This window comes from Chaetura pelagica, unplaced genomic scaffold (genome assembly GCF_000747805.2).
Source record: "Chaetura pelagica isolate M959 unplaced genomic scaffold, ChaPel_1.0 scaffold346, whole genome shotgun sequence".
Classification (NCBI taxonomy): Eukaryota; Metazoa; Chordata; class Aves; order Apodiformes; family Apodidae; genus Chaetura; species Chaetura pelagica.
The window spans coordinates 2,875,283-2,886,556 of NW_009953797.1; the positions used below are offsets into that span (position 1 = coordinate 2,875,283).

At 37.4% G+C, this 11,274-nt stretch overlaps 1 protein-coding gene across 3 annotated transcripts in view; it reads left to right on the forward strand.

The window, feature by feature from the left end:
* The window catches only part of OGDHL (oxoglutarate dehydrogenase-like), a 46,315-nt gene that overhangs the window by 21,116 nt on the left and 13,925 nt on the right, over nt 1–11,274 (forward strand). For all 3 annotated transcript variants that reach the window (XM_010001132.1, XM_010001134.1, XM_010001135.1), the window contains 4 exons: nt 232–334; nt 951–1,079; nt 3,370–3,520; nt 6,781–6,908. In XM_010001132.1, coding sequence (XP_009999434.1) covers nt 232–334; nt 951–1,079; nt 3,370–3,520; nt 6,781–6,908 — 511 coding nt within the window. The remainder of the gene's footprint in view (nt 1–231; nt 335–950; nt 1,080–3,369; nt 3,521–6,780; nt 6,909–11,274) is intronic.

Consider the following 11,274-nt stretch of genomic DNA (forward strand, 5'->3'; position numbering starts at 1 on the left):
AATAATCTATTTAGAGTAAAGTGGATAAACACGGTTCTAGAAGGTAGTTTGATCCTAGATAAAATGAAATTGTTTGCATAATTGTAAGTGCATTTTCTTCTGGAGTTCAATGACAGGTTTTGTCATCATAGAAATCATAGAATGATTTGTGATACTGAATAGTAGGTGTCATCTGTAAGATACAAAGGTGTTACGTTTATCTGTTTTAAAAAGAAATTTTTTGTTCTACAGGAAGAAATTGCAAAGTATGATAGAATATGTGAAGAAGCATATACTAGATCTAAGGATAACAAGATCCTACATATCAAGCACTGGCTTGATTCACCTTGGCCTGGTAAGAGGTATCCTTTCACTTATCTTAGTTTGTAAATATTATTATGCTTTTATTTTTAGTCCATATTCTACTACTCTTAAATTATTTTTATCAGACAGTGTTCCTTTAAAATAAAATATGTGACCTTTGTTTTGGTCCAGTAAATAGTAAGTAAAACATTCTGCAAGATGAACTTGAAAGTGGTGCTTTTCTTTAAAAGTAATTCAAAGGAAGTGTGTCTTTGAAAAAGATGTCTTTTCAGTTTAGCAGAGAGGTGTTTTTTCCTGTAATGTTTACTGTCTGTGCCTTCATGAAGAAGGAGCGGGTCTTGCGGGTTTTTTTTGGTTTGTTTGTTTGGGTTTTTTTGAGGGGTTGAGGCGCTGTGTGCACTCATAGTTGGACTTCACAGGGAGTGAAGGCACAAATTAAATAGGTCACTGTGTATCTGTAAGATCAAGTTCTGTTGATATGCAGACAAAGTTACAGTGTCTCCCAGTGATAGGTGAAGAGCTAGGTTTAGACTGATGCTTAGAATGTCTTTCAAGAGTTCTGAGTTTTAAAAGAAATTGTAGGTAGTGTAGACATCGCTACCTACATCGCTACCTACCTAATATCTCACCAAATCTTTTACTTCCAGGATTCTTTAACATGGATGGTGAGCCCAAATGCATGTCCTGTCCTCCAACTGGCATTTCAGAAGACCTGCTGACTCATATTGGCAACGTAGCTAGTTCTGTGCCAGTCAAAGACTTCAAAATACATGCAGGTGAGCCTGAGTCTTTGTTTCCACTAGTGGCTATGTATCTTGCTCAGATTTATTTTGTTTCTGCACTTTCTGAGTTGCTGTTGGGCCATTTCCCAGAGGAAAATGCCTATGATTTTAGCTCCACCCTGTCCTTGCAAGGAGAATGTGACAGTTAAGGTCCTGATGCTTGTTCTCAGCATAATGTTTCAGTGTTACATCACTTCTGTTGCCTACCATATTAGAATAGATTTTTCTCTGAGGGTGGTAAAAGTCACTTTGTAACATTAGGTTAGTACCTCTTTTTATTCTTCAAGTCCTTGTGGAAAATGCTGTTGTTATGCGGCATGTTTGTGGGGCTTTCAGGGAGCTGAGGCTCCTATCTCAGGAAGCACTAATATTTTAATTTATTTTTTTTTAATGCTAATTTGAGGTAGTAATAGTGGTAATTTGAAGTCTACTTAAGACACTGCTTGTATTTAGATAACTTTCTACTCAGCAATATAGTGTGGTCTTTTCAGACATAGCAACACTTCAGATTTACTATGGGGCTAATTTTAGTACAGCTGAATGGACTCTTGGAAAATTCAGACACAGTTTTTATTTCAACTTACCATTTAATGTTGATGATAGCACAAATCTAGCATTTTCTCAAAAAGTCTTAAGCTTTTGGTCTGAAGAAATTCAGTTCCTAATTTGGCCTTGATTCCAGTAAAAACTGAAGTATGCCTGTCTCACTGGGGAGCACCTGGCACTGTATCAAAGTTCCAAGTTAATTCTTTTACTCCCTGGTCAGGTTGAAGTCTAGCAGCTCTACAGGGAGCAGTAACAGGTTCATTCCATGGGGAAATATGGAAATACTTTGTTCAGGTATCTTTTTTCTTTTGTTGAATGGTAGGGAATTTACCATTAGGGATCAGAAGAAAGAGCTTTTTTTTTTGTTTCCTGGGTAAAATCTCCAGCTGATCTTTTTTCTCCAGAGTCATCCATCAAGGAATAAAGTGTGTCTGCTGTACATGTTCTATGTGTTTGTGTTCCTTTAGGACAATTAAGCACTGTTACAGTAATGATGATAGGGCACTCCCAGTTAACAATTCAAAGCCTGTTGATCAGATACAATTAAGAAATGAACTTTAAAACTCTTCTACACATTTGTGCACTTTGTTGTGGTACTGATACATTTGTGATTATAGTCAACCAATAAAATTTAATATTAGACTTTCTAATTAAAAGGTGGGACAGTCTAACTTGATTAAGACTAGACACTAAGTAACACTTGCTGGTATATAAGATAGGGTTCAAAACAAACTTTTGTCTGCAAGATTCTTTTATGCAATTTAAAAGGCCACAAGAAGAAAATTTTGAGAGAATTACAAGAGGAAGAGCACTTTTGGAGTACTTTTTCCCTTAGAACAAGACAGCTTAGTATCTCGCAGTCTTTCAGCAAACAATAGGATGATTATTTTGTTTTATCAATGTTTAGTATACTCTGAAGAGAAAATTTCCAGGAGATATGTATATTATTTTACTTAAATTGCAATAACTTATATAAGGCAATAGTTTTATGTGGAAAGAATGCAGGGTGATTTCTGTAAAAAATGGGGAACACAACAAATCAGACAGTTTGCCATAAGCATCAGTGCAAATGTGAAAGTAAGATGGTGTCAGGTGACACTAGGTTTATCGCCTCAAAGCTGGAAGCACCCATGTGCAGCTTTGAACTTTTATTCCCTTTAAAAGTCACAGTGTTGCAACTTGTGTTTTGGCTTACCAAGTTACAAAATCTTCACCATAAAAAAAACCCATAGCTTTTGGTTACCAACTGAAAATCTGTTGGCATGTGCTAGACTTTCCTATTTGCATGGTATTTATTGTGTTGATTAGTCCAGCCTGTTTCTCTTTGTAACATCTCCAGAAGTCCTATAAGACAAATGATAAAGAAAGAGAGAATAAAAACTCAGGAACCCTATAGCTGATAACGTTGGTTGCTTGTAAACCAGTACTTGGTATCAGAGATGTGAAAATAAATATTTAAGAAGTATTTCATCATGAATCTTTTAAATTGTCCTCAGTAGTTTCTGACACAGCCTATGTTATTCTTCTAAAACAAGGTATGAACCCTATTATACAACCCTTTGCCTGGGAAACAGGCTATTTTACTTTGTTAGCAGTTCAGTTCTAGAAGAAAACTTTGTAGACCCTATTAAGATCTGTGTTTAACTTAGCCAGTGGGGAAGGAGAATGGGGAAAGTAATGTGAATATGAAATAACTCTGAAGTATGTCCATTGATACCTGATCTTTATTCCAATGTAGGACTCTCTCGGATTTTAAAAGCTCGCTTGGAAATGACCAAGAACAGGGTTGTTGACTGGGCCTTAGCAGAATACATGGCTTTTGGCTCTTTTCTGAAAGAAGGGATTCATGTCCGACTAAGTGGACAGGATGTGGAGAGGGGTACTTTTAGGTGAGTACTGAGATAACTGTTAAGTACTGTCTCATACTTAAAAGAAACACCTTGACATTTCTTAAACCATATAGTCTTCTGTGGGAAAGGGGAAGTTCTGGCTTTTTATCATCAATCTGGATGTTACAGATTCAGGCAGTCAAGAATAGTCAGATCTTCTGTGTCTCTGTAAACAGCATTTTAAAGAATTGTATTTAAGGCAGAACAAATGTTCTTTGATACTGTCTTCCTTTTCTTTCTGAAAAGCAGAAAATATTTTTTTTCTGCTCTTTGACTAAAAATTCAGCTGCAATTTCCCCTCATTGCTGAGAAGCAGAAGAAGGGTGTTTGCTGCTGCCGACTGAAGTCTTTTAAATACTGTTGCAGCGGTGGCTGCTTGGAACTTGGGTGTCCTGTGACCAAACACATTGCCAGTTGGCTAGGCTTTTTAAAGTGATACAAGATCCTTTGTACCAAGACTTTACATGACTATGGAGCATGAATGAATGCAGAATCTGATTGCTTGATAAAAGTGTATACCATTCTGCTGCATTACCTGATTCTCTGTGGAGTGAAATGTTAATGAGGTATTTAATTGAAGCCTTTGATGCGGAGCCTGTTGCTGGGGGTGAATGAACTAGCAGCTGCACTGTGCTTCATTGCAAATGCTTGCAGAAAAGAGATGAATCTTTGTGCCTGTCTTCTTTGGTACAGTGCTGTCTTTCAGTCCTCAGCTTCTTTTGATATCCAGTCTTTTAGTCTTTCTTCATTTTGTTTCCATTCTAATGACACTTTAACAAAATACTCTGGACAAGACCTGAAAACAAAACTGAAAATGGGGAGATTCCCCTCCCTCCTGTCCCGATTTCTCATTCTCCTTGATTTCAGTACCATGGTCTTATTATGTGATGAACATCTCCTGGGAGAGAAACACATGTTCGTTGCTTAGCAACCTGCCCACCTGTTTCAGGTGAGTGCTTAGTCATGTTTAGCACATGCCTATACACTTGTCTTGAGAATACTGATTCTCTGTATTCCCAGTTCTATCACTGGTGGAAGAAGATTTTCCCGAAATATTGACCAGATTTTCTTGACGTTTGTTTAAGGTAAAAATAATTGTTGTGCTCACAGCAATATAGGGAAAAAGGAAAAAATGTGTTCAAATAAAAAGATACTTAGACTGGTGAAGACTAGCTAAGGATTCCTGTGCAATCTGGGTTTTATTAGTCAGTCTTTTACACAAGAAGTAAAAAAACATTTAAATAAATTCCTGTTAAGTTTAAGGCTGAAGCTGGTACTGCAGGTGTTTTTTTTATAGTAACCTGGTTCTGCTTCACTGCTGTGTTTTGAGTTTGCCTGATGGGTAGTGGAATATACAAAATATGAGTCTATGGTGTGAATTTTTGTTACAAGTGTGATAGGGCACTTGAACAATGAAAGATGAAATTCAAAAAATGCCTTGGACATAAGTAAGTCAGAGAATATTCAACTACTCTGTTGAACAGAAGAGAACACTAGAAATTTATAAAATGCTTATATTATGTATTCAGGCACATTTCATTTAGAGGGATAGGCAGAAAAGTTAACTTGTGGCAGAAACACATGTAAGAGATACTTGGAGTTCTCAGTAAAGCTGCTCTTTTTTTAGCTGTGGTTTGGTTTCTTTGTCATATATAATAAAGATGAGCAACTTTTGTAACAACTGAAGACATTTGCAAACACTGGTGCATTTTTATTGGAAACATAGAAAGTACATGTCATTTTATCCTCTCTCTGTACTAAGAAGATCCTTCTTCCCCAAGAATCCTTGAAGTACATAACGTCTTAAGTCTCGGGAACTAATTGAAGAGTATCAGCTAGAATTTGGGAAGAAGTGAAGATACTGTGTTGACATAATGAAAATGCCATGATGTGCTTTTATTATTTTGAAGCTTCTGAAGTGGTATTTAGAAAATAGTCCTTTTGTCAGTATTGAATGTGACTACTTGCTTTTTTCCTATTACAGTACTCAACGTTATCAATAGATAGAAGCTAGATAAAACTTCAGACAGAAGGGCTGGGCCCCTTCTCCTCTTGGACTTGCACACTGAAGAAGGGAAAGACAGAGAGAGAGAGAGAGAGAGGGAAACTCAATTCTGTACTGGTTTGATGTCAGTAAACCTGACAGTTGCACAACAGCAAAATTTGACTTGCATGTCTGTATATTTCTGTCTGTCCACCTGTGCTCATTGTAGTCGCCTTTTGCTGGGGAAACACAGCTTCATGCTCAAGAAGCTTATCTCCTAGTTAGACCATCTATCTTTGGCTCAATGACAAAAATAAAATTACAGTGGCAAAAATTGTTTCTGCCTATCAGTTGTCTGGTGTGTGCATTTTCCCCTATCTGCTTCCCTCCCTGTACTGTTCTTCGAAGGTTCTATCTTTTCTTGGCCTTGTATTGTTGACATCTTGAGTACATTTCAGATCTCTTTTGCTAGCATTCATTATTGTAAAGAGAAGTACAAAAAGATTCAGTCTTCAGTTCAGTGCTGGCAGCTATGCAACACACAGTAATTGTTACCAGTATAATAACTGTCCTTATGTTAGCAGTTGTAAAGTTGGACATATTGGTGTGATTCACTCAGTTAGTCTGCTCAGAGAGTTAATGGATTACAGTAATTACTTTAGTCATCTCTGTTTTGGTAGTGTTCCTCAGTGCCCCATTCTAATGCTGATTAATGATGTTCTGGAGAACTGTAAATGGTGCATGCGAGTGGAAATAGCAGGAAAGATGCTGCTGCTTCAAATCTTGGTGCTGAGATTAGATTAGATTAAATTTTTGCATAAAAGAGAAACAACAGTTGCTTCAAGGAAAAGATTAAAGAAATTGCGAGAGGCAGAGTAAATTGTTTTTAATAACAATTTTTTGCTTCTGTGTTTTGGTTGTTTGTTGTGTGGGGTTTTTTTATTTAATCTCTCTGTTTTATAACAACAGCTTCCCCACCCCTTTCTGTCTCCCTCCCATTTCTACTAGTTATAAGGTGTTTTCAGTTTTCATGGGTGCTTGAGAACAAGCCTGGATAGTCACTGAAAGTCCTTACAGTGCAGCAGTTGTAGTAAGTGTGTGATGGTATCACAAAGTTTCATCCAAACCAGGGGGTTGTGCTGCTTGGTCTGCAAGCAGCTAACTGTTGCTTGCAGGCTTTCTAGAATGTATATTTGATGGTTCATATTTGAAAATAGCTCTGTTAACGACCAAAGTTATGCTTAATTAATAAATGTCTTTCAACATCTATTTGCAGCCATCGTCATCATGTGCTTCATGATCAAGAAGTCGACAAGAGGACATGTGTTCCCATGAATCACCTCTGGGAGCAGCAGGCCCCCTATACTGTGTGCAACAGCTCCCTGTCCGAATATGGTGTCTTAGGTATGTCTTGGAGTAACTTGGAGTAAGATAGATCTGCTTGTGTTTTAATAAATCTCAGACAAGGTGTAGGAACTGATGACTGCTAATTAATAGGGTTTTGTGGGGTTTTTTCCAATTTTGTTTTAATGTGGTTAAGGCTTCTGGCTAGAAAGTTTTGCTTTGGTACTTGAGTTTGCCAAACCTCAAAATAAACAAACAAAAAGTCTCCTTCTGGTAGTGGCATTTAAAAATAAACAAACTCTGCCTTTGTTGTATTTTGACATGGTCACATTCATAGCAGTTTGTATTGGGTGGGAGCCAGGAATTGCAGAACAGGGGCCTAAAATCCAATCAGATTGCCTAAGCTGATTTCTTCCATACCTCAGTTCGTTTAAAGTTCCTTGTTATCTTGTTATCTTGATGGAGCTCAGCAAGAAAAAGACTGTGGAAAAAAAGCTGTAAAACAGTAAAGGTATCAAAGCTCTCCCTCTCAGGTTATGGCATCTCCTAAACAAACATCCCCACATTTTGCAATGATGGGATTTGGTTGAAAGTATCCATCTGCTGTGGTTGATCTTGGCAATGCTGGAACATGTACCTAATTCTTTCTTAAATGGAGAGGAGCTGTCAACAAAATCCGGGATGCTTTGTAATACAGATATAAAAATCCATCCTAGCCTTAACTGAATTGCTATTCTGAATGGTGCTGTTTCAAGAAAACAAATTCTTCTTGGTGATAATATTAATCGTAGTGAATTATATTTTTGGTACTGGACAGACATTTTGCCTTCAGCTGCAGAGAATGGATAACCTCAGTCTGACATGATGAGGGTGGCAAGAGGACTGTGGAGTACAAAACAAATCCATCTAATAATTTATCAAAAATGTTATTGATTCTATGGATAAATAATGAAATTTTTTTTCATATCCATTTTAGAGCTAGTTTGAAGGAAAAAGATGAAACGTACTTAGCTGAAGATGGCAATTGATAGCTGCTTGCTTCAAGGTTCCAGAAATGTTTGATTGCACAGTCATTTTCACATACATCATGGTTTAACCCCAGCTGCTAAGCCCCACACTACTGCTTGCTCACTCTCTCTGGTGCAAAGGGGGAGAAAATCAGAAGGGTGAAAGTGATACAAAGGCAATTTAATAGGTTATAGCCAAAAGCCACACAGGCAAGCAAATCAAAAAAGGAATTCATTCTCTACTCCCCATGGCAGATGTTCAGCCATCTCCAAGAAAGCAAGGCTCTGTCACATACAACAGTTACTTGAGAAGACAAATGCCACCACTCTGAACGTTTCTCCCTTTTTTCTTCTTCCCCCAGGGTTTTATTGCTGTGCCTGGCATCATATATCCCCCTTCAGTCAGTCGGGGTCAGTTGTCCCAGCTGTGTCCCCTCTCATCTTCTTGTGCACTGCCAGCCTACTCACTGGTGGGCTGAGAAGCAGAAAAAGCCTAGACTCTGTAAGCACTGCTCAGCAATAGCTGAAACACCCCTGTGTCATCAACACTGATTTCAGCACAAATCCAGAACAGACCCCAGAGCTAGCTACTGTGAAGAAATTTAATTCTGCCCCAGGCAAAACCAGCACAACATGTGCTGTGTATTACCTGTTGCTGGTAATATTAACATAAAAATGATATGAAACTGCATGGTTGGAGCATGGGGTTAAGAGCTGAGGGTTTTCTAGATACTTCTATTAGCTCTGTGGCAGAATTGGTGTGAATGGAAGTTTGTATCTCTGTGAGCTAATACATTAACATGTAAATGTAAACTCTAAATAGGAGAGTGCAAAAAAACATACATATAAGTGTAAAAAATATTGGCATACATAAAAAGAATTTAATTTCAGAGGATGATTTTTTTTTATTTGTTGGTTTCCAGTTTCCTGTTGTTTCTCACAGTTTGGTCTGGGGTTTCTTAACTTGAGCCCATTTACAGAGTTGTGCAAATTTTATGGGTAAGTGGGTCATAGGTTTCTGATTTTTGTTTGGTTTTGGTATTGGGGTTTTTTTTACATTTAAATATTTTATCCAAATGTGAAAGTAACAAATGTCTGGATATGGTTAAAATCTGATTTTGTTTGAAAATGTACACTGCAATAGATCTAGAAAACCTAGTGCTGATATGGTTTGAAGGGCAGTTCTTACTGCCATTATTCTGTTCATTGAAAAATTAACCAAGTGGGTTCTCTTTCTGTCCCTTTCTTGACCTCATCTTGCTCACTATTGCTCTTCTCCCTTCCCCAGCAGCACAAATATGAAAGTTGATTTATTAACTTTCATTGAAATAGGGGAAATTTAGGTTTATTTATACACTGAAAACAAGAGTACTGTTTCTGTGCAATTCTGCTTCAGCAGATGTGATGACAAGTTCTTCAAAATTAATAATATTGATATTTTTAATTGCTGAGAACTTTAAATCCCTCGTGTCTGAGATGTTTTCTAACAGTAAAGGAAATTAAATTGATGGAACTAGTTGATGATGGATGAATATTTTTTTTAAACTAAAAATGTCTTGTTTCTATGTTTAAGTGATTTTATAATGAAGTTTCCTCTCCCTTGCTAGCTTTTAATTATCAGCCTTCTCCAATGTGTTTACTCTTGTGTTTTGTATCCATAAAGAGGCATTGATGGGATAAGCAGCAGTGTGTGAACATAGCTCTTCTTTGACTCAGATGCTTAACTAGAAGAGACGTTAAATTGTCTGTTTGGCTGGTAACATCACTGTGTCCTTTTCAGTATGTGGAAGACTTGGTGAACGTTTGCAGTTCAAGGGGTTGATTCTTCAGAAACAGCAAAACCCTTAACACTATTTTCTCTAACTGCTATTTCTTTTACAAGGAGCAGACTGGGAGTAGTGCCCTGAAACTTTTGGTGGGGGGTTGAGAGGGTTGTGAAAGGACATAGAGGAGGAAAAAAAAAGTGTTAAGAATTTAATTTGACTGTACTAACATGCATCCCCTCAGAAACATTTTGGGAATTCCCTTAATTTCTGTGAAACAGAGCTAAATAAAAATGGATTGAACAGCCCAGCATGAGAAAACTACAGATTATTTCCTTGGCAAGTACATAAGCCAAGAGCTTCATCTGTTCAGTGCAGTGAGTTTTGCACCAAGTTATTGTTGAGCTGGTTACAAATACCAGGGGTGTAACTGCTCCATTAAAATGATACTCTGACAAGATTGATTTCACTTAGAAATAAAACAGAGGCAGTCTCGTTAACTTGTGGTTCAAACAACTGCTTATGTTTTATATACAGAAAGCTGTGGCCTGTGTGTACTGAGGCATCAAATCAGAGCATTTAACCACCTCCGATAATTGTATTTCACATCCTATATCTACTATTTTTAGCTATCCAGATTATTACAATCTAGTTGTGCATCCACTCATCTAGCTATACATTTTCCCTTTTACTGCAGCGGAATGTCTGGGAGTATGTGGTAGCTGTGTGAGATAGAGAAAAGCAAAAGTATGTTACAGGTGCTCCAAGCTACCTCATCAGCGTTTTCTAAATACTTAAAAGCATCTCCTGTCTGTCCTCAGAATGACTTGTGAAGTGTTGATTCTTCATCAAGGAGGTGTGATTCTCCCTGTCAGGTTCAGTACTGGCTTTGAGAGGTCTTGAGCTGGGAACTTCAGGGAACATCCAGGCAAGATAGAGTTGGAACTAGTGTGTAGTTCAGCAGATTCCTGAACAATGAGACCTGGAGTACAGCTTTTTCAAGGGGAAAGTTCATATTTAAAGCAAAAGATGAAGAGGACAGGTATTGATTTAAATTTATTTTTTGCAATGCATTCCTATTATGAAATATGCAGTATTGCTACTCATTTAGAACAACGTAATTCTAAGGTTAGGAGTAGCCAATACAATTACCTGTCAAAAATTATGTTAGAAATAGGCAGACTGTAGTAACCAAGGACCACGTTCTCACTGGCATCTATATGGAGCTCTAAGTAGGCATCAGTCTTTCCATTTAATACTCAGCCATGAGATGGATATTAACATCACTTTGTTCTAGGTGGTCTTTGAGTTTGTAAAAGGATGCATGTCTTTCTGTGAGTCCCTGTGCTTAGATTTTCTGTTAAACATAGAACAAATCTGTCTTGGTAACTTTCCTCATTCTGACATTAAATCCCTGTTCTCGTAAGCCCTCTATAACCATTAGTTAACATTCATGCCTTAAGCCACTTTGAAATAATATTTAATTAAGTTACAGCCTTAGTTATGTTAATTGAAAAGCTACAGTTCTTATGACAATGATGAAAAGTGTTGTGGGGAAAAACACAGCATAATATGCTGTATAAGCTGCCACTTGGCTTGACAACACCTCTTTGTCTGCCAGAGTGATGAAAGAACAGTAAGAGAAGACAGCAGGAA